Source organism: Peromyscus maniculatus, chromosome 2 (assembly GCF_049852395.1).
Source record: "Peromyscus maniculatus bairdii isolate BWxNUB_F1_BW_parent chromosome 2, HU_Pman_BW_mat_3.1, whole genome shotgun sequence".
NCBI classification, from domain to species: domain Eukaryota; kingdom Metazoa; phylum Chordata; class Mammalia; order Rodentia; family Cricetidae; genus Peromyscus; species Peromyscus maniculatus.
The window spans coordinates 95769027-95795987 of NC_134853.1; the positions used below are offsets into that span (position 1 = coordinate 95769027).

Here is a 26961-nt window from a genome sequence, read left to right on the forward strand (position 1 = left end):
TAATTGTAGTGGGAATACTAAAAGAGGTATAACAAATACATATATGTATGTGTGTGTATAAATATATATTTCAAGTCCAGTGCATACCACTAAATAATGACATCTATTTTCCTCATTTAGAATCTTATCTGTTGCCTCTCTGAAAAGATAAGTTGTAAAAAGAGTAGTCTTTTGAATAAACTTAACTCTCTTTCATACATTCTTATGATTATGTCCTCTTACAGTGACAGAGTTATGAGAGATTATTTAGTTATTTTGGAAGCCAAGGGCTTATTTAAGTGGCACATTGAGTATTCAGTTCTTCTTTTGTGGGTGAGATCCTGATGGCAGAGGAGGCACAGCAGTGTGTACAGTTCCCTCAGCTGCACCTCCAGAGGAAGGACCTCAAAGTAAAAGTGAAGAGAAGAGAGAGCATCAGCACTGCTGTTCACCTAATGGGGTGGGAGGTACACAGGAGACCTGCCTACAGTCTGAGAACATCTTAATTTAAAAACAATGAACAGATTAGCCACCAGATAATAACTGTGAGCAAAGAGAAAATTAAGTGCACCTCTTGTAGAGACTAAGTCTCCTAAAGCCAGAATAACTTATCAGTGTTTTAAAATCCTGGAACCTGGAGCTAGAGGATGGTTTTGCAGAGGACCTGGGTGTGGTTTCCTGCACCACACCCACATGGCATCTTATAACTATGGGTAACCCCAGTTCCAGAGTATCCAACACCATCTTCTGTCCTCTACAGGCATTGTACACATGTGCAGGCAAAACACTCATACACCCAAAATAAAAACAAGTCTTTCTTAAAAGACACTGAAGTCTCTCAAGAAAACCTGAAAATGTTTTTTTGTTTGTTTGTTTTTTAAGAAAATTTTTATTCATTTTACATACCAACCACAGATCCCCCCAACTCATTCCTTCCTGCCTCCCAGCCTTCTCCCCCTCAACCCACCATTCATTCCCTACTATGAAAAGGTAAAGCCTCCCCTGGGGAAGCCAGCAAAGCCTGGTGCATTCAGTTGAGGCAGGTCCAAGCCCCTCCCCCTGCTGTGCATGGTGCCTCACCATAGGTAGTGGGCTCCAAAAAGCCAGCTCATGTACCAAGGATAGAGCCTGATCCCACTGCCAGGAGCCGAAACCAAGCTACAAAACTGTCTTGTTTGTGCAGAGGGCCTAGTCCAGTCCCATGGAGGCTCCACAGCTGTTGGTTAAAAGTTCATGAGTTCCCACTAGATTGGAAAACCTGAAAATGTTAGAGATGACCACCCCTCAGTCTATAGCCGCATCTTCCCTGAAAATGTTAGAGATGACCACCCCTCAGTCTGTAGCCACATCTTCTCTTGGCCTTCCTTTCCTCCTCCCTGTTTTGTTTTGTTTTTAACTTTTATTAGCCCATGAAGATTTGGGTAGGAAAAGAGTAGGAAACCTTCTGAAAGTCTTTTGGTTTTCTGATGTATGTGTAGCTACTGTGCCCACTGCTAAATTGATTCTTAGAGTTTTCACATTTATGTTTCTTAAGAATTCACTTTCTCCTCTAGATACAGATAATCTCTTTATTCCATGGTAGATATGGTCTTGATTCCATGATGCCTTCTTTGGTATTTTTATTTGAACAAGGCTCCTAGATGTCATTTTGTATAGTGGGTTCTCAGAGAATACTTTTTTTAAAAAAACCTGGGTTGTTTTGTTTTGTTTTGTTTTGTTCTAGTTTTGAAACATGTCCATATGTAAGCTAGGCTAGCCTTTAACTCACTGTGAAGTCAAAGATATCTTTGAATTCCTGGTCCTCCTCATGCACCCTCCCATGTGCTGGGATTATTAACATGTGTCACATGTCTGATTTCTCTAAGAACACTTTAACTTAAAATGCACTGAATTCAATCCAGTATGCCCAGCAGCTGAGCCTAGTAGGAAATACTTCAGAAGCTGCAGCCCTGGCCTCTTCTTTTGTTACTCGGTCAAAGACTGCTATACCTTTCAGTCAGTAACCTGCCTTTCCTTCAGGTGGTTGTCTAGCTCACTGGTTATTAGGTTGTCTCTCTAGGGCTGATATACTTTTCCAGCTGGGGAGACACATCTAATTGGAAAGTTCATTGATAGAAGATATTTTATGGTTAGAGAATTATTTTGGTTTGAGGAAGATTGATAAGTGTAGCAGGAATCTTAAAAGGTCTTATTAATAAAAACAAACCCAAGGCCAGTTATTGGGGTGAATGCTGGAAGATCAGAGAAGTACAACAAGCCACAACAGCTACCTCACCTTGCCAGTTCCTCAGCTGATCCTGTTTCCTCAGACTGGAAGCTTCTGAGTACTCATCCAAATGGATCTCAGCTGAACTGCTGCTCAAAAAAAAAGCCTTTCGGTTTAACCAGCCAAAAGCTTCTAGTTTCTGGTCTTCATGCCTTATGTACCTTTTTGCTTTCTGCCATCACTTTCTGGGATTAAAGGCTCACTTTCCAGGATTAAAGGCGTGAGTCACCATGCCTGACTGTTTCCAATGATCCTATGGAATGCTAGGATTAAAGGCATGAGTGCCACCATTTTCTAGCCTCTGTATCTAGTGACTGTTTTGTTCTCTGTCCCCAGATAAGTTTATTAGGGTGCACAATATTTTGGTGAACACAATACCACCACATTATCATTGGGAGTTCACTTTTTAGTGACTTTGCCTTCCTTAGATTCTTCTGACTTGGGGAGAAATGTTTTAGGAGAGTCAGCCAGCCACCTAATGACTGGTGCTGGGTTCATTTGTACTGTCTTCAGAAACAGCCCATTACCTTTTATTGTCTCATAGAGTAACCATGGTAACCATTGCATAGTTAACTAGAGCTCCTGGTAAATTGACTTTACTGTTGTGTTTAAGAGGCTGACTTCTGCTGTTTCTGCACAGTGGCAATACTTTCATAGATGTTTTATTTCCTCTTTTGATAACATTAGCACTTATAAAAGTGAAATGTAAGTCAGAGGAAGTGCTTTCCAAGAATTACTGAAACAGTGTTTTCTCCAAATGACAGAGAGAACCAACCAAGTCACAACTTCTGAGTTTCCTTCGCAAAAGAAATATGACACTTTCTAGGGAACCCATAGAATAGCCTGGCAATCTGCATATCTGCCTCATGAGCTGGTAGGCAGAAAATATACACAGATGCCAACTTGAACCAGTTCCAATTTCCAGGCTTCCTTATTTCTGCTCTCATTTTTTTTTCTTCATTGTTTTTCACAATGGAACATGTGTTTTCAACTCCTAAGAGTCTATTTTGTTACCAACCTGAAATATACTGTGTGTGCTATCATTAGAAGTCATACACCTCACTTAAACCAGTGGAGAATATAAATGAAAGTTTTCCTGTGTCCCACCAAGTCCATAGCCAGTTAGACCCAAGTAAATACACACAGAAGCTTATATTAATTAAAACTGGCCATTCGCTCAGGCTAACTACTGACTAGCTCTTACACTTAAACTTAGCCCATTTCTGTTAATATATATGTCTCTATGTATTCCATGGCTTTACCTGTGTGCCATTACATGCTGCTCCCTGGACGGTGGACTGGTGTCTCCTGACTCAGCCTTCCTCTTCCCAGAATTCTCCTTGTCTGCTTATCCCACCTATACTTCCTGCCTGGCTACTGGCCAATCAGCGTTTTATTAAACCAGTGTAAAAAAGCATTATTCAGCCGGGCGGTGGTGGTGCACACCTTTAATCCCAGCACTTGGGAGGCAGAGCCAGGTGGATCTCTGTGAGTTCGAGGCCAGCCTGGACTACCAAGTGAGTCCCAGGAAAGGCACAAAGCTACACAGAGAAACCCTGTCTCAAAAAAACCAAAAAAAAAAAAAAAGCATTATTCCACAGCATTTCCTCTTTTCTGTTTAATTAAAAAGGAAGGTTTTAACTTTAACATAGTAAGGAAGGCTGAGTCAGGAGATGCCAGCCCACAATCCAGGGAGCAGCATGTAATGGCATACAGGTAAAGCCACAAAACACGTAGAGACATAAGTCAGTAGTTAGCCTGACCTAACAACCAAACAGTTTTAATTAATATAAGCCTGTGTATGTTTACTTGGGTCTGAGTGGCTGCAGACCGGGTGGGACACAAGAAAACTTCCAGTTACAGGAGAACATATTCTAGATTGCAAAACAGTAGGGAATCAGAACTGAAATTCGTGTTTTAGTGTAGACTCTGGGCTTGCCCTTTACCTGAGTATCTCAGCAATAGCCTGCACTTTTCACTAAGCACGTACTGCTCAATAAATAAGTTCCACACCTATTACTTAGTGCTGGGACATACAGCATTTGCTTTTCAGTTCCTAATATCCTTTACCTTAAGGAACACTTGATGGGAAGAACATTGCCTGTCCTTACATTCATGTTCAGGGCTCACAGGAACCTCCAGCTTTCCTGTGGCAGAGACTCTTCCATGGAAGGAAAACTTTCTGCTCCAGACAGAAAGCATGAGACTCTGTGCCAGTAAAATGAAGTTCCGAATGTAAAATTTAATCTCTTTAGAGGAGGAAGTAGAATTTGCTAGGTTGTAAAGTCTGGCCTTAGGAATGTGCAGGTCATCTTGAGGGCAGGTAAAAGATGAAAAGATTATGGACAGGCACATATATGTAGCCTTCTGTAATCATTTAATGAGTGTGGTTTTAGAGAGTTTGTTTTCTAGTGGATTAATGGGAGATAGATTGGGACTGCTGCATTTATTGAAGTGCTTCAAAAGGAGAAGTCAGAGACGCTGCATACAAGATCATAATGTCTTCATGGAAGAGACCTCCTAACAGGGTGGGCATAATAGGGATTCCACGGTACCATTAAATTTTGGACAGATAAGCATGGCATTGGCATTTAGGAAATTTAAGAAGGGCAGTGATGGAGGAAGAAGCCTTTGAGGCCTGTTTTTTACAGGTTAATTAGGAGAGCATCTGAAGCAGTCTGACATGCCTACTGGGCAGAGCAGGGTACTTGCAGGCTTTGATGCAAAACATCTAAGCCGAAGTGAGAAATGCAATCATTATCTTTGTAGTGGATGCAGGTATTGAAGCCAAGTCAGTTGAGCAGATAAGACAGCAAATTCCTAGAGCATAAAAAATCAGCAAATAGATGGCCAGTGAAGTAGTTAAGCAACAGAAAACTGTTGTAGGAATTGGGAACTAGGCATTTAATCACACTAACTTCAGGAGATGGGGAGGGGGGCAAAGGAATAAAGAATAGGATTCAGAAGGAATTAAGAGTGACTGTTGACACCCCCTCCCCCCAAAAAAAAGGTTGAGCAGAAGCCAAGTGGAAATGGAGACTGGGAAAGTATTTTGATGTAAAGCCTATAACTCCCATTCTAAAGGGAATGACAGATTGTTCTGGAGCTATCATGCTTGGTCATGACTCAGAACATATGTTTACTATAAACAAAATTCAATATTACGACATGGAATCAGTTTCATGAAATTTTATAGTTTTACAAGACAAAGTCATAGGCAAGTTTAAAATACATTAGTGGGTACATAAGAGAGGTATATAGCTAGATGGGGAAGCTTTGCTATAGGCCCACGATGCTATCTGATGACATACTTAGCTTTTTGGTTGGTGGGAGCTAGTGGTCTGATAAGTTCATAGATTCCCCAACGGTCATAAGATGTTACTTCCACCACAGACATGGGCAAGGCATGCCTGTTCTGAAAGGCTTGAACTAGTGATTGGCCTTTATGCCTGCAGCATTCCAATCTCTCTACAGTAATAACTCAAATTCTAACCAGTCAATAAGTCTCTAGAGACCTAGCTTCTTTTAAGGAGTTTTCATTTACAGCCGACTCAAAATGAGATTTTAATTTAGCTTTTGTTTGGGGGAAGCACCTTGATGGTAGAGAAATTAGGCCTAAATGGAGCCACAGGTCTCTGCCATATGGCCTGTGTGAGAACTAGCTATTGAACTATAAAAATCTATGAGTAAATTCCTTCTATACTATGGCAGATCCCAGCCTGTCCCCTACCTCAGCTAAAAGAACCAGATCGGTCTAGTGTTTCTGTACTCAATAATATACCCTTCTGCATTTAGTCCACAGCTTCTGACATGCGATTTGAAGACACATTTTATGGGACAGATGTAATCCAAGGAGAGAGAAAGAGGCAAAGAGTACTGAGCTCCAGGCTTAAGAACGAGTATGTGGATGATCCTGTGTACCGCACTTTCCTGAAGAGTTCTTTCCAGAAGAAGTGTCAGAAGAGACAATAGTTGATAACCTGCTGCAGCCATAGAGCAGCTCAGACCCGAAGAGGGAAGACAAAGGGACAGTCTTGGGGTATGCACTGGGACAGGTGACTGGGTGCTTCTCTGGCATTGGTAATAGATAAGGCTTCCACAGTTTGCCTACCAAACAACCAGGGAAGACGTTGATTCTGCAATCTAATCACTCCCTCAGTCATTTATTTGACCCCAAAGAATATTCCGAAGTGATAGGAAATAACAGTGAATGGCCCACTAGATAGAACTCGTGCCAGAGGAGAGGGGGTTACCTCTCTGTGGCTCGGGTCCCTCCTCAGGGAACATATATGGAAGCTCCTCTCGCCCAGCTCCTTTTAGTGAAAGCCTCATCACCCAAGAGGGAGGGTGATAATTTATGTATTTTCCACAGTCAGGGAAAGACTCTCACTCACATTTGTTTTAAGTGGCAGTTTTTATAAAACATTTTTAAAACACAAATGGCATGAATGGTAATGGGATTTACCTATGTGCTATCTGTATTCCCTTGTACAGAACTTTTCCATTTTTTTTATATTATTACTTTTGATTGTGTCTGAAAACTGAGTTGGCCTTTGTAAAGAGGAAAATTTTTGCTCTTGAAGAGGAATTCATATGAAGTCTATGGGAATTTTATATATTTACAGAGGAAAAATCTGGGTATGATATTTTGAACAATTCACAATTCCTGTTCTGAATAGATATTTATAAAATATATATTTCTTTCATTATGTGTTTGTAAAAATTAGAATTTAAATAAATATACTTAATGCATAGTTTTGAACTAATGTAATATGATTTTTCTTTGCAAAACAACCTGGAAATGTACTAGTATTTAAAAATTAAAAACTGTTTTCTCCTGTCCTGTCTTCTGTCTTGGCTTATTTGTCCATGTTTAAGGCAGTAAATAACTGAGCTTTAGAGCAGGTGTGGTGCTACAGACACCTAAGCTCTGCACTTGAGGGACTGCTGTCTGTCAGTTTCCTCTAAACTGAAACACCCCCTCCAAGAGGGAGGGACTGCTCTTGAAACTCCAAAGGTAAACAGAAAGTTACATGTCTCTAAAAGCGCAAACTGGGAATATTCTCAAAGGCCCCTTATCAGCTTCATCAGTAAAGAGCTCCTTGGCAAGGGGACTTCGACCAACCAAGAGCATCTCAGGATTGTCTTCCTGTAAACTGTGCAGAGAGCTCCAGGATTGCAGTTTTTTGTTCATACAGCTGCTTTTGAGACATCCGTCTTGATAAGTAACTCCTCACTTATACTCCTTTTAAAACTCATTGTTTTGCCAAGATGTATGTATACATTGGTCTGTTGTGAGTTCCCTTTCTGGGATAAATAGGTGTATATAGTATCTGTATGTATGTATGTATGTATATGGTGTGTATGTGTACATGATGGGTGTATGGGTGTGTGTGTGTGTGTGTGTGTGTGTGTGTGTGTGTGTGTGTGTGTGTGTGTGTGCGCGCGTGCCTGTAGAATCTTCCCAGGAAAAGTCTATCACACAATAGGCTGAGGCAGGATGATTTTGAGTTCAAGTCCAATCTATGCTATGGGAAAAACTCCATCTCAAAAAATCAAAACCAGAGAAAAACAGATGCTATTGATGAACTCTCAAGATCTTTTGTAGGCCAGGCTTTCCAGACCCTCCTTTCATAGCTGAGCACCTTCATGGGATTATCACAAGAGAAAATACCATCAGCATGTTCCCAGCACCAGCTGAGTTATGATCCTGTCTTCTAGACTTTTAATGATCTGAGTCTCTTCAGTATGGAGCATTTTTTTTTTTTTTTACTCTTAGTTTCCTGGCCCCTAGTTACCACCAGAAGGAACTTTGAGAGATTCAAGTTACCCCCCTCATTTGTTCACAAATAAATGAAAGACTGGCAAGGAAAGATTGCCCCAAAAGCACACATAACAGTTTGCCCGCTGCAAAGGCAACATTTAATTTGCTTTATAGGTCTTGAAGTTGTGCTGGACTTGGCTTGAGCTAACTTACAGCTCCTTCCTGTGCCTCCCAATAAGGTAGGCCAGGTATAGTCTCAGTAACAATAGAGACAGGAGGGCAGGTAGGCCCAAATGAAGTTCATTTCAGTCCTAAGTGAGGAATCTGGATGCATAAAATCCCAGAATCATGGATTGATGGGAAACTGAACCATTTCAGGACAAAGGGTACAGTGTCTCCTGTTACTGGGGAGAGAGTGAAGTACCAAACCAGCAATGACAGCCACAACTAAAACAGTGTTCATTTTCTGGAGTGACTCATGGGATGATCTCAAAGTGGAGAAAACCCACCAAACTAATTTCACAAGGATTGCCACTCCACTTTCTCTGCTGGTATAATGTTATTTATTTTATCTTACCGGGTTATCAAGCTTGAGTTTTCTGTTTTTAGGTTTTAAATCAAACTGACCTACTCCTTTCCCAACAGGCCAGGAAAGTAGGCCTGTGTAAGACATTAAGAGGAATTAATCAAAATAGGATCATTTTGTTCTGGAACAAACAGTTTGCCTGTCAGCAAGATTTCTGATTGGCTGCCACAAGGAGAAAATGTGCAGTCCTTTGTGATCTCAGACATAGCTGTTCTTTACGGTCTCATTTAAGTAATGTTCATTCCTATAGCTAAGAACAGCTGTATATTGCCTTTGCAAAGTCCTGGCCACAGATAGACTTGCCATGGAAATTAGCACGTTTGTTTACTGTGTTCGTCATAAAGTAGCTATTGGCTCTGTCACTAGACAGAACATTCAAGCTTTTCACATATTGTAGGACACCTTTTAATTTCAGTGCAATACACTAAACTGCACGTTCAGTGTGTACATGTAGCACAAAATCAGTTAAAGTCCTAGCAATTTATAAATTGCTTAGCTGTGACAATTCTACTGTAACACTAATTGCAAGCCCTTTCTCTGGTGGTTAAGATCTTGGTAAAGCTGGTTGGCATATTTCACAATATTTAATTTTTTTGTGTGTGCTCAAAATGAGGGCCATGTGATCACTGTCAGTTGAATTTTTCTTTTTAATTCAACTAGAGAGAAACTGAGACAAAACATCTGTTGAAATACCACATGACTTCTCAGAATATGTTATGAATTCCCACTAGTTATAGACACAGAGTACACAAATATGTAGGAGGAAATGGGTGGGAAGCAAGTGCTGCTGTGCTGTGGGATGTTCTGTATGTCCTGTGGGAGCCCTTCTTGGGTTCTTTGTGGCCTTACCCAGCAGGTCCACATAGAGGATGATTAGGACCATGGGCCTGAGTGCAGGTGTCTGAGATGGTCTGCACTTGGCTGTGCTGGGGGATGGTCTGTATGTCAAGTTGTTCTGATTGATCAATAAATAAAACCTGATCGGCTGTGGCTAGGCAGGAAGTATAGGCGGGACTAACAGAGAGGAGAAATAAAAGGACAAGGAAGGCAGAAGGACGGACTGCAGATGCCGCCATGACCAGCAGCATGTGAAGATGCCGGTGGGCCACCAGCCACGTGGCAAGGTATAGATTTATGGAAATGGACTAATTTAAGCTATAAGCACAGTTAGCAAGAAGCCTGCCACAGCCATACAGTTTGTAAGCAATATAAGTCTCTGTGTTTACTTGGTTGGGTCTGAGCAGCTGTGGGACTGGCGGGTGACAAAGATTTGTCCTGACTGTGGGCAAGGCAGGAAAACTCTAGCAACACTGCTGCATATGTATTGTGGCACTGGGTGTTCCTTTTGTCTTTCAGTAAAAGGGCTCTGAAGTGAAACAGTCTTCATCTCAGGGTTAAAATATAAGGAAGCCCCATGAACTCAAATGGTAAGATATTCTCAATACACTGGCACTCGCAAGACTCACTGGACTACCAAGTTTCTGAGTTCAATGTTTGTTCAGTCATCTAAAATGTCACGCATCCTCTCACCCAACAGCTTGTAGGGGCATGAATACCACTCTAGCTGACTTTGTGAACTGGGGAAGTGGGGCCTTAAAGTGAGGCAGACTAAGTCTCATGCAGAAGCCAACTTTTTTTTTAGAGCATCTGACAATTTATGCTCTGAGAGTTAAGAAGAATGACCTGAATAAAGTATATAATCACAAGGACAAGCAAGTTCTCAGAGAAGGTAAGCAACTAGTATTACTACCCAGATGTGCTACAACAATGTCCAGCATGACACAATAACCCAAACACTGTCGCAGTGGCATGCACAACTGGGCAGTAACTAGCAGCTCTCTAATTAGACCTAACACCCATTCAACAAGAGGGAAAACATGCCTGATATTGGAATCTTGGCCAACTGCTGGTAGCTAGTGAAATCTTGGATCTCGAGAACCTACAATCATCATTTTACTAAAGGAACATAGTACCTAAGTACATTCTAAATATTTAGGTTATACAGATGAGTATAGTTCTCACTTCTCATCAGGAAAACTTCTTTGCACAGATGGATATCATTACAGAAAACTACAGCCAATGAAAACCCAGAGTTATGGAGCCCAGTCCCAGCTGATAATATCTACAACAATACTCCTGCACCTAAAGCTCAGGAATCAATTCAGAAGAAAGGGAAAGAAAGATTGTAAGAGCCAGAGGAACAGGAAGTTCCTGTGACATTGTGGCTCCTAATAGCGTCAGAAGCTACATCCATAAACTGTCACCAGCATGACTGCCTAAACACGGGTTGAACAAAGTTGACAACAATGGATACAGTAATGTGGAGGGGGAAAGTGCCACACCAACTCCAGTGTTGTCCTTGTGACATGAACAATTATTTCAATAATAGCGAACAGGAGATACATGTCCCATGGGACTAAGCTCCCTGGAGGTCCCTGGCAGAGTGCCTGCATTATGCTTCCTTCTCGAAGATGTACTTTACAGATCATGAGCTCCCTGGCCTATGGGTTCTGTATAACTGCTTTTCTGATAAGTTCTAATTAATCTATGAAGCACAGCCAAAATTAATGAATGCTTGGGTTGTGAACTATGGAGGAAAGGGGAAGCTGGACATGGATCTTAATCAGATATAGCAAAATGAGCTATTTCTTAAAGACCCCAAGCCGCTAGATAAGAAAGTATAAAGGTTCAGGCACTTCTGGGGAATGAACACTCACCCACTAGGAATCCTTTAAGAATCCCAACTTAAGTGATTTATGGTAGAAAACATTATCTCATAGGAGGAAGATGATGGGCCCCTCTGTTGAGGAAGTTCAGCATGGGAAACTTCAAGACTACAGCAGAACCCCTTCCCTTTACAGGCGTAAAAGTACAAGAGTCCATATTCCAACAGGTAAAAAGGTTTTATATTAAAAGAGATATGTGGTAAAAGAACTAAAGAAAGACAAGAGGGTCTGCAGCATCCAAATTGGCTAAATGGGCCATGGGAACCAAAAAAGTAGAAATGTATTATAAACTAGAAAACTGCTGGGATAAGATAAGGGACACAGCTACAACCATAAGAAGTCTACACAAGTCTAGGGACTGTACTAAGTTTAAAAAACACAGGCTGCTCTTTGGGTCATAAAGTTCTTGTGGGTGAAGGGATATGTCTAGCGACAATTAATAATTGTGTGCTTGCTGTTTTTTAAAAAAGATGATGTAATTAAATTATTGCCAAGCTCTTGTTGTTCCCTGTATGACTTGCTAGTTTTCTTTTCTGTATATAAACTACTGATTTGCAGAAGTAAAATCGCAGCAGATTCAAACCACTTTTGAGTGTGTTGTCTGTCTGTCATTCGCCAAGTCCTTGCCTTCCTGACTACCCAAGCCCTGGTTCTCCTACGGTCGTGGTAGCCCCGGTGGCCAGTCCGTGGCAAGAAAGGTTCAGGAGGCCTCAACCTTAGACAAAGAGCTACTGACAGCTAAGGAATGCTGAGAGCAGAAGAAATAGTCTTCCCTAGGAAAGAATATAGCAAGTACTTAGCTCATGTCAAATGGTCAGCTATAAGAACATATACAAATGATATTATGGACTGAGTAAAATATATTTGGTTACATATATATGTATATATATATAATTAGGAATTCACACATATTTAAGTATATAATAAATGCTATATTAATATATAGTGCATATCATATATAATATATGTATATTATGTTTTATATATACACTAAATATGTACTTTAAAAAGGTCATAAAGTTTGAGACTTGGGGGGACATACATGACGGAGGTTGGAGGGAAGAAAGGGAGGGTGAGAAATTATATATTTATAATCCTCCCAATATAAAATGTAACATTGTTTTAGAGGAGTAGATATGTCTTCTAACGGCCACCATGTGCCATAAGGCAACAAATATTTCCTGAAGTACCTTTCTTCAGAATTGAGACTTTTGTATGCTATGCATACCAGTGGCTTCATTGGACAAAGTTTTCTGCTCCTTTAGAAACACAGTGGTTTTATTATAGAAAACAATAACTTTTAATCTTTTCTTACCATCATTCCTCAGAATGTAAATATAAAGTTAATATATTGTTGGATTGCATTAAGTTAGAATGCTTGTTTCTTTTTAAAGAAGATTTATTTTAAACTACATGTATATATGTGAGGGTTCACTGGAGTGCACTCAGGTGCTTGAGAAAGCCGGAAGAGTGTCAGCTCCCGTGGAGTTTGACTTACGGATGGTTGTGAGCAAACCGATGTGGATGATGAGAACTGAAGTCAGATCTTCTGAAAGAGCAGCAAGTGCTTGTGACAACAGAACAACCTCTCTCCACCACCAGAATATTCTACTTTAAAAATGGCAGTTTGAAGAGTTGATTTGCATTGCACTAAAAGAAGTTTGTCTTAGGGCTACTGTTGCTGTGAAGAGACACCACGACCACAGCAACTCTTACAAAGAAAACATTTAGTTGAGGGGACAGCTTACGGTTTCCGAGGTTCAGTCCATTATCCTCGTGACAGAACACGGCATCGTGCAGGCAGACATGGTGCTGGAGCTAAGAGTGCTACATCTTGATTCAGAGGCAACAGGAAGTTTACTGTCACACTGAGTGATGCTTGATAAAAAAAGCCCGTCCCCACAGTGACACACTTCCTCCAACTAGACCACGCCAACAAGGTCACACCTCCTAATAGTGTCACTCCCTTTGGGGTCCATTTTCTTTCAAACCTCCACAATGTTGAAATGAATTTTATCCTGTAAGTTGGACAATTTCCAAAATTTTCTGAAATGGCTGTAAATATATCTCTGCCATTTTGTAGTATCTCTTTATGCAAAATGGTGTCCTCACCAGTGCTAATAGAAAAATCAAATTACTGACCAAATCTAAAAATTGTTAAGTGTCAGAACATGGTCCATGGATGAAGCTGTATGAGATTTCTGAGAGCTTGTGGAAAAACTCCAGATGAGTTTCTTGTAACCTCTGTTCCTCCATACCATGGATTTGTTCTTGCAGTGTGCTTTCCTTCTTCTCCCTTATATAGCAATAGGAGTGGGTTTTCTTTAGAGTACCCATCATCTTACCCATTATTCAGAATGATGTTTGCAAGCAGAGGTGGTCTTCATGACTGTATAGAGCATAAACTCATGTGACCTTGCCCTTGTGATGGTATACAAATTGAATAAAATGAACTTTGTTCACATGACCTTGCTTAACTCTCAGGCCACAAGAATATATTACAGAGATTCAGCTTTGTATTAAAGCTATACTTTGACCGGCCAAGTGTCTTTAAAGAGGCAAGCCATTTATTATGAATATTTGGTGCTATCCAGCCTTTAATATTTCATCTGTCTTCTACTATGAAATTCTTGCATGCCCAAATATTTTCAGACCTGCTGAAGGTCTAGGTTACTAACTGCCCACCCTGAGCCTAAGGAGACAAGCTGGCTGGAGATGCATAGCTTTGCTTCTTGTGCAAATGAAACTCAGACCATCTCCTCACCTTGAGGTCTAGTGGCTCTCCAGAGCAATTGACTGAGAACAAAAGAGGTTTTTACATATCAAGGTGTAAGGTGGAACAACATTCCTGAGGAGGCAGAGAACCACTTGCCCAGGGAAAGAAAAGACAGTAGAAAAGGACAGAACAGCATGACGAGAGAGAAGAGAGGAAGACATAGAGGGTAAGCAGATCTCAGGTAGATCTTTCTGAGAGCCAGGAGTAGAGAGAGAGTAGTGGAAGTGGAGAATGCAGAAACAAAGGATGAAGATGAGACTGGAAGCATAGGAGTTTAGTCGTTAGCAGGACTATGAGCTAGGGAACTGGACAGAACTGAAGCTATGGAGACAGGATTCCATCCTGTTGTGCCCAGGTCGCAAGACCCCCAAGCAAGACCACCACAGAGCCATTATCCAATGCAAGCACACAGAGGTTTTTATTAACAAAACAAGCAAACTTGGTCCGACATCCAGCACCCTACACAGCAGGTGGAGGAGAATGGGTTTATACAGCAAAAGTTTACATGCTGCTTGGGATTAGACAGGGGGTTAGGGGTGAGGCAGTTCTTTGAAGTTACTGGCTGAACTATAAGCATGAGGTTACTGATGGCTAACAGGATTCAGGGTAACTACAGAGACATAAATTTTTTACTCCCTATGTCCTGCTTTTGTTGAACCCAGGATATATACATTCAGATTTATTGTTCCAGTCCTACTCGCCTCTAAGGTCAGCTGAGTCCATTACTCCCCATATCTTGTTTTGCCAATTCCATGATACATAGATTTATTGTCTCTGCCTTAAGTTCAACTTCTGATCTCTTCTAAAACTACTGGTCAGCAAATACCTTTGGAGGAGGGGAGGGGAAAGCATCTCTCAAGATGGCTACTGATTTTTCCCTTTCAATCCCAGAGAAATAAAGTAGATGAATATAGAGCTTGGTGCATCTAGAGTTGTTCCTGCCTTAAATGCCTGACGGAGCTATAGCTGTATTGATAGAATTTTGTATTAGAGGAATAAAGTTAACAGACATAAGAACATAGTGTACGTAGATTTTTTTTTTTCTTCAGATATCCCACACGGGACATAGATAAACTCCTGGACCCCTGGAAATTCCATAATACCCTCAAAATATAAATTGTCTCATTACCTGAATAAAATTAGCTATCACATGAGATTTTAGTCTGCTTTATTTTTAGGCTCCCCACTCTCCCAGGTTCAGGCCACCAAATAAAGTGGTAACAGTTAAGGGTGCTCTACACTGTGTAGTAACACATATTCACGTGTGGTTTAATTCTTTATGTAATAATAAACAAATCCACCTCAGCATGTTGTTGTGCCCAGATCGTGACCCCCAGAGAGACCATCAAAGATGAGCATGCCGGAATGCAAAAGCAAGGTTTAATTCTGGATATCCAAAAGCAATACAAGCCTAGGCAGGGACTTAGTCCAATACATCCAACACAGTGGAGACTGGAGGAAGAGCCCACCTATCTGCAAGCTCAGTTTTTAAAGGGAAAAGTCACAAGGTTACATCATTTAGGGGTGCTAGTATGGATACAATTCTGATTGACTCGCTTCTAGGGACTTCTAGAAATTACTTCTAAGGGAGTGGTTGTCCGCCTCCATTTCTCATTGGCTGCCCTCAGGTGGGGGCATTTCTGTGGTCAATTACCCTGGAAACCAGGGAGAGGACATTCCATAGTCCAGCAGGCATTACCTTGTGACTATCTTGTGACTGTGAACTCCTACACTTTCTGGTTTCTGGAATCTGAACTGACTGGTTTCAGTAACTAATGGCCTATTCCCAAAAGGAGAAATCTTAGGCCTTAATTTTAGGGTGAAAGCATTTTGGTCTTATTTCTAAGATGGCTCATTTTGGTCTCACACATGTAAATCTACTTTCATCTTTAATAAATGGTATAACTATATGTATACCTCAAAACTCTTTTAAAATTCCTTGATTTATTAACAAATGTTTGATTTATACTACATATTTTATATGCTTGTAGACCAGGGATTGCCAACACAACATAGTCATGAATGGAAAAAGTTTAAGCACACATTACAGCATCAATAATAGACTTAAAAGGGCTGCTGAGTAAATATAGTAATTGTTGTGCCCATATCGTAACCCCCAGAGAGACCACCAAGGACGAGCATACCAGAATGCAAAAGCAAGGTTTATCTGTTACAAGTCATGACAGGGAACTCAACTCAAGCCATCTCAAGTGAGGCAGAGAAGAGTTACTCTTTCTTGGGGAAGTTAGTTTTTATAGGCAAAACCCATAAAATTTCTTAGAGGGGAGGGGGTTAGTACGGGTCCATCCTTGATTGGTCCAGTTTTTCCTGGGCCTGGACTTTATCTTATTCTAGCTTATCTGTTTGCCCTGTCAGGAGTTTTACAACTCCTCTCCGGGGTCTGGTCATGTTATCTCCAGAGAGGGGCATCTTGTGGTTAATTGGTTACCATCAGACATCCTGACTCTGTTCTTTTGTTCCTGGGGCTGGTGCCATCATTTCTGGGGACTTGAAACTGGCCTGGGTCTATCTATATTGAGATATCTTTGTCTAAGGCCCCCTTTTTGAGACAATAGAGTGAGGGTCTTGTTGTGCCTAGATCACATCCCCAAAGCTGCCACTGGAGACTTTAGGTACAGAATGCTAAAGTAAGGTGTTTTCTAAGTTTACAAGCCTCCAAGGAGGCTCTTCCAAATCTCTCACTCACAGCAGGGAGGTTGGAAGGAGCGCTCCCCTTTCTTTGTGAGGCTAGTTCTTAAAGACACAGACCATATAATTTATTTTAACCTGCCTCCCTTTTTAGTTTTTTGGTCGAATATCCTGACTGTGTTTTCCAAAGTCCAGGCTGTAGCAGATACAGCCACCTGGGGAAAAGGGGTCTAAGTTCTTATCTACACTTACAAATCCTGGTTTAAGCTTCTCTTTTCTGTAGGGGTTAGAGTGGGGGGTTTTACTGAGGTATCACAGTAATAAGTAGAAAGAAGACTGAGTAGTTGAGAAGTGGTACTGGTTTATGTATTGATTACTTTTGCATTATTATGGAACAATACTTAAAAAATTTTACATGAAAGGTTGATTTTGCAAATGATTTCAATCTATCATAGCAGAAAGGGCATGGCAGAAAACTACAGCTCACAGCACAGTAGCCAGGAAACAAAGAGAAAAACTATATTAGTTGGCTTTTCTTTTACTCCCCTTCTATTCCAACCAGGCTCCCAGGCTATGGGATGTTGCTGTCCACAATCAGGATGACTATTTCTCCCTTACCTGATCATTTCCTTAAAGGGCCCCAAACACAGAGGTATGCTTTATTAATCTTGCTTCTTATAAAGTTGACAATCAAGATTAACCATCATAGTTTAGGAATCCTACACTTAAGAGTCAAATGTGATAAAAATTCAGGGTGGTCATGCAAAGGATAGTGAAGCTAAAAGTTACTGGGAGGAAGTGAATCAATATTTATTTACCACTACCAAACACTGATGACAAACTAAAATCAAACAATTCCACTAGTTGAGCTAAGTAAACCTATGAGTGTACTGGATTGTGTTAATCCCACTGGATGAGAATAAGCCCATTACCACAATTTTTGAGCCAAATTTGAAGCAAGCTTTATTAAAAGCACTGGCCAAGTCCATACCTGGGATTCAAGATAATGTCTGTGAATTATATTAGTCAGGTGCTTATAAAAGCAAACCCCACAAGGCTACATACTTTCCACCTTTGTCCAGTTGGGGGCAAGCCTACATCCTGATGTACTTCCAACCTACATACTTCCCACCTATACGTAATCAAGAACATTCTGTGCAGTTGGGGTAACCAAACTTGTTTACAGAAGTGAAAACACCCCTGATCCCTTAATGAACATCTCTCTAGTAGCTCTTCCTAGTTTCCTGGCTTCTATGTATATTCCAAGTTAAACACACAAATGTCTTTAAAGTAGAATCTGCATGTGGTATTTGTTTTTCTGAGTCTGAATTGCCTTACTCAGTATTACTTTTCCAGTTCCATATATTTGCCTGAAAAATTCATTAATTTGCTTTATACCTAAATAAAATTCCTTTATTTGGATGTGTCACATTTTCCCTAAGCATTCATGTCTTGATTGGCATCTAGGTTGATTCCATTTCCTATCTATTGGGAACAGAGCAAAAATGAAGATGAATATACAAGAATCTCTGTAGTAGGATGTAAGGTCATTTGGATATATGCACAAAAGAGTCACATTGAGGGTCTAATTCAAGTTTTTAGCGACACCTCCAGACTGATTTACAAAGTGGTTGCATTAGTTTGCACTTCCACCAACAGTGTGTAGGAGATGCCCTTTTCCTTACCAGTGTTTGCTGTCATTATCATAACACACATACATGCTTTATTATTGGGTTATAGGCATGGAAGATTACAGTTATGCATTAACTAAGATTGTAGGGGTTGATTATATGGGAAATCCAAGACAACTAAGGCAGGAGTCTCACATGGTTCTTTTAAAGGCAGCTTAAACAAACAGGCTGAATGCACAGTTGGATTACAGTGTTAAGTCTTAAGTGACCTCTAGGTATATTACTAACTCTGGCTGTGAGGTCCCGCAATAGTTACAGTCTTGTAACACAAATTGCTAAATGGTCTTGTTAGTAAAATACCCAGAGCCAGATATTGGGGTAAAAGCTGAAAGATCACAGAGACAGAGCAGCAAGCCAATAGGTCTTACCCCTACGAAATCCTCAGCCTAAAGAGAGTGAGCTCCTCTCTCCACCCCACCTTATCACTTCCTTTCTCCGCTGAGCTCTATCACTTCCTGTCTGTACAGAACTCAGACCTTTATGCTTAACTAGCAGCCAGCTCCTCCTTCTGATTTTCAGGAAAGCTTTATTTGTTAAAGTACAAATAAAATATCACCACAGTTCCAGTCTTTTAGAATGTGAGAGATATTTTCATCATAATGGATTCCCACAATTTTGGTATTCAGGTTTGAAAGCCTTCCTCCCTTTCTTTTTTACACAACAGTTTAAGTAGCATTGGTTTTAGCTAGTCCTTGAAGTTCTGGTAGATTTCTGCAGTGAGTTCATCTGGTCCTGATTATAATTGAGAGACTTTTCATTGCTCTTTCATTGCTGTCACTGCTGATTACAGATTTAGTCATGTTATATCCTCTGGGTTATACTTTGACTCAGATGTACACCTGCAAGTTCATCCATTCCTGTTGTCTTCTAATTTCGTGGAGAAGAGATTTTTTTTTTTTTTTTTTTTGAGACAGGGTTTCTCTGTGTATCCCTAACTGTCCTGGAACTTGCTCTGTAAACCAGGCTGGCCTTAAACTCACAGAGAGCCACCTGCCTCTGACTCCTAAGTACAGGGATTAAAGGCTTGCACCACCGTGGTTCAGCAAGAATTAGATTTTTAAGGCCTGCCCTCATGATGGTCTGAATTTCATTTGTACCTGTTGTAATGCCTTCTTTTTCAAACCTAACTGTATTAATTTGAATCTTCTCTTTCTTTTAGTTATTTAGTCAATGTTTTTTATCAATCGTGTTTATCTTCAAAAAGAAACAATTTAATTTTTTTATTCATTTTTAAAATTCATATTTTATTAAATGCAGCCCTGAATTTTACTATCTTCTGGTAATTTTCTGGGTGTTATTTATACTTGTTTGTCCAAGGCCTTATGATTAATCATTAAGTTATTTAAGATCTCTCAAAATTTTTTATATGTAGGCACTTAGGGCTGTAAACTTTCCTCTTAGGACAGCTTTCATTTATCCTATATATTTCAGTATGTTTTCATTTTCATTCAATTTTAGATATTTAGATTTCTTTTTGTTCCATCTTTATTTCTTCAGCAACCCTTCCATCATTCAATGATGTGTTATTTAATTTCAATGAGCATTGTAGTCAGATAGAATGCAGGGTATGATTGCAGTTTTTCTGTATTTGTTGAGATTTTCTTTGTGTTCTAATTTTAGAAAAAAATTCAATGGGCTGCTAAGACAAGGGTGTATTCTTTTTTGTATAGGGAAAATGTTCTGTAGATGTCTGTTAGGTTGATTTTATTTAGGATATCATTTTACTTCAGTGTGTCTTTGTTTAGTTTTTGTCTAGATGACCCATCTATGAAAATGGATATTGAAGTCAATGGCTAGAATTGTTTTGGAAGTAATCTGTGTCTTTTTATCTACAAGTTTGTTTTATGAAACTCAGTATATGTATACTTAGAATTAACATCTTCTTCAAAACTATGAAGTAATCTTTATCTCTTCTGATTGATTTTGGTTGGTCTATTTTATCAGCTATTAGAATAGCTATGCCTGTTTGTTTCTTAGTTATATTTTCTTAGGATAACTTTTCTCCCCATTCTTTTATCCTAAGGTGGTATCTATCTTTTGTGAACGTATGCTTCTTTGAAGAAGCAAATTTGGATCCTCTTTTCTTTTCTTTTTTCCTTTTCGTGTGTGTGTGTGTGTGTGTGTGTGTGTGTGTGTGTGTGTGTGTGTGTGTGTGTGCATTTGTTGGTTGTTTTTTTGTTAATATTAAGATATTTTCTATTCATTTTATATACCAACCACAGGCTCCCCTCTCCTACCTCCTCCCACCCCTCAGCCTTCCTTCCCAACCCATCACTGCATCTGCTTCCATCAGTCACTAGATGAGTGTTCTATAATGACAGTTAGGGTATTCAGTCATCTCACCACCAGAATAGGCCAGTTCAGGCACCCTCTCAGCAATTGCCAATAGTCTAAGGTCATCCACAAGTATTCTTGTAGTTTGCTGGGAACTTCCCTAGCACTATGTTTCTCCCTATTCCCATGATGTCTTCATTTATCATGGTATCTCTTTCCTTGTTCTCCCACACTGTCCCTGTTCCAGCTTGAACCTCCTTTTCCCCTATGTTCTCATCCCCCATCCCTTGGCCTCCATTAACCCCCCTCACCCCTAGTTTGCTCACATAGATCTCATCTATTTCTCCTTTGCTGGACGATGCATGCATCCTTCCTAGGGTTCTCCCTGCTAGCTAGCCTCCCTGGATCTGTGGGTTGAAGTCTGAATATCCTTTGCTTTACATCTAGTATCCATTAATGAGTGAGTACATACCATGTTTGTCCTTCTGAGTTTGGGTTACCTCACTCAGGATGGTATTTTCTAGTTCCATCCATTTGCCTACAAATTTCATGATGCTGTTTTTTACTGCTGAGTAGTACTCCATTGTGTATATGTGCCACATTTTATTTATTCATTCTTCAGTTAAGGGGCATCTAAGTTGTTTCCAGGTTCTGGCTATTATGAATAATGCTGATATGAACATAGTTGAGCATGTGTCTTTGTGGTATGATTGAGCATTCCTTGGGTATATGCCCAAGAGTAGTATAGCTGGGTTTTGAGGAAGATTGATTCCCAATTTTCTGAGAAACTGCCATACTGATTTCCAAAGTGGCTGTACAAGTTTGCACCCCCACCAGCAGTGGAGGAGTGTTTCCCTTGCTTCACATCCTCTCCAATGTAAGCTGTCTTTAGTGTTTTTGATCTTAGCCATTCTGACAGGTGTAAGATGGTATCTCAGAGTTGTTTTGATTTGCATTTATCTGATGACTAAGGATGTTGAGCAATTCCTCAAATGTCTTTCAGCCATTTGAAATTCTTCTGTTGAGAATTCTGTTTAACTCTGAAGCCCATTTTTTAATTGGAATGTTAGGTATTTTGATGTCTAATATATGAGTTCTTTATATTTTGGAGATCAGCCCCCTGTCAGATGTGGGGCTGCCAAATATCTTTTCCCATTCTGTAGGCTGTTGTTTTGTCTTATTGACCATATCCTTTGCCCTACAAAACTTCGGAGTTTCAAGAGGTCCCATTTATTAGTTGTTGCTCTCAGTGTCTGTCCCACTAGTGTTATATTTAGGAAGTGGTCTCCTGTGCCAGTGCTTTCAAGACTACTTCCTACTTTCTCTTCTATCAAGTTCAGTGAAACTGGATTTATGTTGAGGTCCTTGATCCACTTGGACTTGAGTTTTGTGCATGGTGACAGATATGGATCTATTTGAATTCTTCTCCATGTTAACATCCAGTTATGACAGCACCATTTAATGAAGATGCTTTCTTTTTTCCATGGTACAGTTTTGGCTTCTTTGTTGAAAACCATATGTTCATAGGTGTGTGGATTAATGTCAGGGTCTTCAATTCAATTCCATGGTCCACATGTTGGTTTTTATGCCAGTATCAATCTGTTTTTATTACTGTAACTCTATAGTAGTGTTTGAGGTCAGGGATCATAATGCCTCCAGGGGTTGCTTTATAATACAGGATTCTTTTAGCTATCCTAGGTTTTATGTTTTTCCATATAAAGTTAAGTATTGTTCTTTCCAAGCCTGTGAAGAATTGCTTTGGGATTTTGATACAGATTGTATTGAATCTGTATATTGCTTTTGGTAAGATTGCCATTTTTACTATGTTGATTCAACCTATCCAGGAGCATGGGAGATCTTTCCATTTTTGGGATATCTTCTTCAATTTCTTTCTTCAGAGACTTAAAATTCTTACCATAGAGGTCTTTCACTTGCTTAGTTAGATTTACCCCAAGGTATTTTATATTATTTGTGGCTATTGTAAAGGGTGATGTTTCTCTGATTTCTTTCTCAGCCCCTTTTTCATTTGTATATAGGAGGGCTACTGTTTTTGGTTTTTTGTTTGTTTGATTTGTTAATCTTGTATCCTGCCACATTACTGAAGGAGTTTATCAGCTGGTAGAATTTTTGGGTCACTTATGTATACTATCATATCATCTACAAATAATGAAAGTTTGACTTCTTCCTTTCCAGTTTGTATCCCCTTGATCTCCTTATGTTGTCTTATTGCTCTAGCTAGAACTTCAAGTACTATATTGAATAAGTATTGGGAGAGTGGACAGCCTTGTTACTGATTTTAGTGTAATCATTTTGAGTTTCCATTTAATTTGATGATGGCTGGTGACTTGCTGTAAATTGCCTTTATTATGTTTCAGTATGTTTCTTGTATTCCTGATCTCTCTAGAACCTTTATCATGAAGGGGTGTTGGATTTTGTCAAATGCTTTTTCAGCATCCAAAGAGATGATCATGTGGGTTTTTTTTTCTTTCAGTTTGTTTATATGGTGTATTACACTGACAGATTTTCGTATGTTGAACCATTCTTACATCCCTAGGATGAAGCCTACTTGGTCATGGTAGATAATTTTTTTGATGTGTTCCTGGATTCCATCATCCAGTATTATATTGAGTATTTTTGCATCAATGTTCATGAGAGAGATTGGTCTGTAATTCTATTTCTTTGTTGCACCTTTGTGTGGTTTGGGTATCAGGCTAACTGTAGCCTCATGAAAAGAATTTGGTAATGTTCCTTCTATTTCTATGGTGTGGAACAATTTGAAGAGTATTGGTATTAGCTCTTCTTTGAAAATCTGGTAGAATTCTGCAATGAAACCATCTGGTCCTGGGCTTTTTTTTAGTTGGGAGACTTCTAATGACCATTTCTATTTCCTTAGGGGCTATTGGTCTATTGAAATAGTTTATCTGGTCTTGATTTAACTTTGGTATGGGGTACCTATCCAGAAAAACGTCCATTTCTTTCAGATTTTCCAATTTTGTGGAGTACAGGTTTTTGAAGTATGTCCTGATGATTCTTTGGATTTCCTCATTGTCTATTGTTATATCCCCCTTTTCATTTCTGATTTTGTTAATTTGGATGCTCTCTCTGCTTTTTGGTTAATTGAATAAGGGCTTATCTATCTTGTTGATTTTCTCAAAGAACCAACTCTGGTGGTATTCTAATTGTACTGAAATGTGATTTTAATTATATGTTAATAAATAAAGTTTCCCAGGGGTCAGAGCTATTAGAGCCATAGACAGAGCGTGGTGGTGGTGGTGGTGGTGGTGCACACCTTTAATCCCATAGATCTCTGTGTGTTCAGGGGTACAGCCAGCATTGGAGACATACGCCTTTAAGACCTAGAGGGCTGTACATACAGACAGTGGCAAGGCAGTCACGTGATTGGGTTTACAACCAATGAGAAGGCAGAACAAAAAGACTATGAAAAGACATACACACAGGAAGTAGCTCTCTTTCAGAGAGCTTGGACCACCGAAGGAGGAAGGGTGAGATTTTAGCTCTGAGCTCTGACTTCTTGGCTTTCTCTTTTACATTGGTTCTGTGTTTCTTATTTAATAAGACAGTTGGTTACAGCTACAACCAACTCTTTGTTTCATTGATTCTTTGTATTGTTCTCTTTGTTTCTATTTTATTATTTTCAGCTCTCAATTTGATTATTTCCTGGCATCTGTTTCTCCTGGGTGAGTTTGCTTCTTCTTGTTCTAGAGCTTTCACTTGTGCTGTTAAGTCACTAGTGTGAGATTTCTTCAACTTCTTTATGTGGGCATTTAGAGCTATGAATTTTCCTCTTAGCACTGCTTTCTTGATGCCCCATAAGTCTGGGTATGCTGTACATTTATTTTCATTGAATTCTAGGAAATCTTTAATTTCTCTCTTTATTTCTTCCTTGACCCATTGATGATTCAATTGGGCATTATTCAGTTTCCACAAGATTGTAGGCTTTCTGTAATGTTTGTTGTTGTTGAAATCTAACTTTACCCATGGTGGTCTGATAAGATACAGAAGGTTATTTCAATTTTTTTGTATCTGTTGAGATTTGCTTTGTGACCTGGCATGTGGCTGATTTTTGAGAAGGTTCCATGAGGTGCTGAAAAGAAGGTATATTCTTTTTGGTTAGTGTGGAATATTCTGTAGATACCTATTAAGTCTATTTGGGTCATAACTTTTGTTAGTTCCCTTATTTCTCTGTTAAGTTTCTGTCTGGCAGACCTGTCCATTGGTGAGAGTGGGGTGTTGAAGTCTCCCACTGCTAGAGTATGGGGTTTGATGTGTGATTTAAGCTTTAGTAATGTTTCTTTTATGAATGTAGGTACCCTTGTATTTGGGGCATAAATATTCAGAATTGAGACTTCATCTTGTAGGATTTTCCCTGTGATAAATATGTACTGTCCTTCCCGATCTCTTTCGATTGATTTTAGTTTGAAGTCTATTTTATTAGATATTAGGATGGCTACACCAGCTTGCTTCTTAAATCCATTTGACTGGAAAGTCTTTTCCCAGCCTTTTATTCTGAGGTGGTATCTGTCTTTGAAGTTGAGGTATGTTCCTTGTATGCAGCAAATGGATGGATTGTGTTTTTGTATCCATTCTGTTAGCCTGTGTTTTTTTATAGGTGAATTGAGACCATTAATATTAATGGATATTAATGACCAGTGATTGTTAATTCCTGTTATTTTATGGTGATAGTGTTGTATGGTTTCCCTTCTTTAGTATTTGTTGGTATGGGACTATCTACTGCCTGTGTTTTCATGAGTGTATCTAACTTCCTTAGGTTGGATTTTTCCTTCAAGTGCTTTCTGTAGGGCTGGATTTGTGGAGAGATGTTGTTTAAATCTGGTTTTATCATGGCATATTTTGTTTACTCCGTTTATGTTGATTGAAAGTTTTGCTGGGTATAATAGTCTGGGTTGGCATCCATGGTCTCTTAGTATCTGCATAATGTCTGTCCAGGAACTTCTGGCTTTTAGAGTCTCCATTGAGTAGTCAGGTGTTATTCTTATGGGTCTGTCTTTATATGTCACTTGGCCTTCTTCCTTTGCAGCTCTTAATATTTTTTCTTTATTCTGAATGTTTAATGGTTTGATTATTATGTGGCAAGGGGACTTTTTTTTTGGATCCAGTCTATTTGGTGTTCTGTAACTCTTCTGTATTTTTATAGGCATTTCCTTCTTTAGGTTGGGAAATTATTCTTCTATGATTTTGTTGAATATATTTTCTGTGCCCTTGACTTGGTATTCTTCTCCTTCTCCTAACCCTATTATTCTTAGGTTTGGTCTTTTCATGGTGTCCCAAATTTCCTGGACATCCTGGGTCATGACTTTGTTGGCTTTAGTGTTTTCTTTGACTGATGAATCTATTTCTTCTACCGTATCTTTAACACCAGAGATCTGCCCTTCCATCTCTTGCATTCTGTTGGTTATACTTGCACCTGTAGTTCCTGTTCGTTTACTCAGATTTTCCACTTCCAGCATTATCTGAGTTTGTGTCTTCTTTTACTCCATTTCAGTTTTGAAATCTTGAACTGTTTCCCTCACTTGTTTAATTGCTTTCTCTTGGCTTTCAAGGGATTTACTGATTTCTTCCCATTTTTTGTTTGACTTTTCCTCGATTTCTTTAAGGGAATTTTTCATTTTCTCTTTTAAGATCTCTAATATCTTCTTAGTCATTTTATGGTAGATATCTTCTGTTTCTTCTGTGTTGGGATGTTCAGGTCTTGCTGATGTAGGTTCTGATGGAGCCATATTGGTTTTTATGTTGTTGACTGTATTTTTGCACTGGTGTCTACCCATCTCTTTCTCCACTTGGTGCAAGTGGTGTCTGTCTGAGGGAGTCTCTCTTGGTCTGATTGATACTCTTGATCCAGTGGAAGCTCTTGGTCTAGTCAATGCTGATTGACTTTTTGTCTTAGGGAGCAGCTCTTAGTCCAACTGGCGCTAGTGGGCTCTGTCTCAGGGAGTAGCTGCAGTCTTAGCGTTTGGTAGATGGTGGTAATCTGACTTGTCTGCAGGAGGTCTGCCTGCCAGCTGGCCTCTTTTTCCAGGCTCTATCTCAGGGAATAGTTGCAGTCTCAGAGGATGGGTGGGATTTGGGGGAGGTGGGGCTTGGTGACAGAGTCTGATGGAGGTAGTCTGACCTATGTGCAGGAGGTCTGCCTGCCAACTGGCCTGAAACTGGAACTGCAGTGAGTGATGGTATAGGGGGGCAGGGTTGTGCCCCTGGACCCAAAGCCTAG

At 39.8% G+C, this 26961-nt stretch overlaps 1 protein-coding gene across 5 annotated transcripts in view; it reads left to right on the top strand.

Moving 5' to 3' along the window:
• The window catches only part of Kdm4c (lysine demethylase 4C), a 209741-nt gene extending 202656 nt beyond the window's left edge, over positions 1–7085 (top strand). For all 5 annotated transcript variants that reach the window (XR_013049167.1, XM_006981402.4, XM_076564391.1 and 2 more), the window contains one exon: positions 6041–7085. Coding sequence is in view for 4 of the 5 variants with exons in the window: in XM_006981402.4 (XP_006981464.1) it covers positions 6041–6217 (177 nt within the window). In the remaining variant the exon portion in view is untranslated. The remainder of the gene's footprint in view (positions 1–6040) is intronic.
• Positions 7086–26961: the final 19876 nt, after the last annotated feature.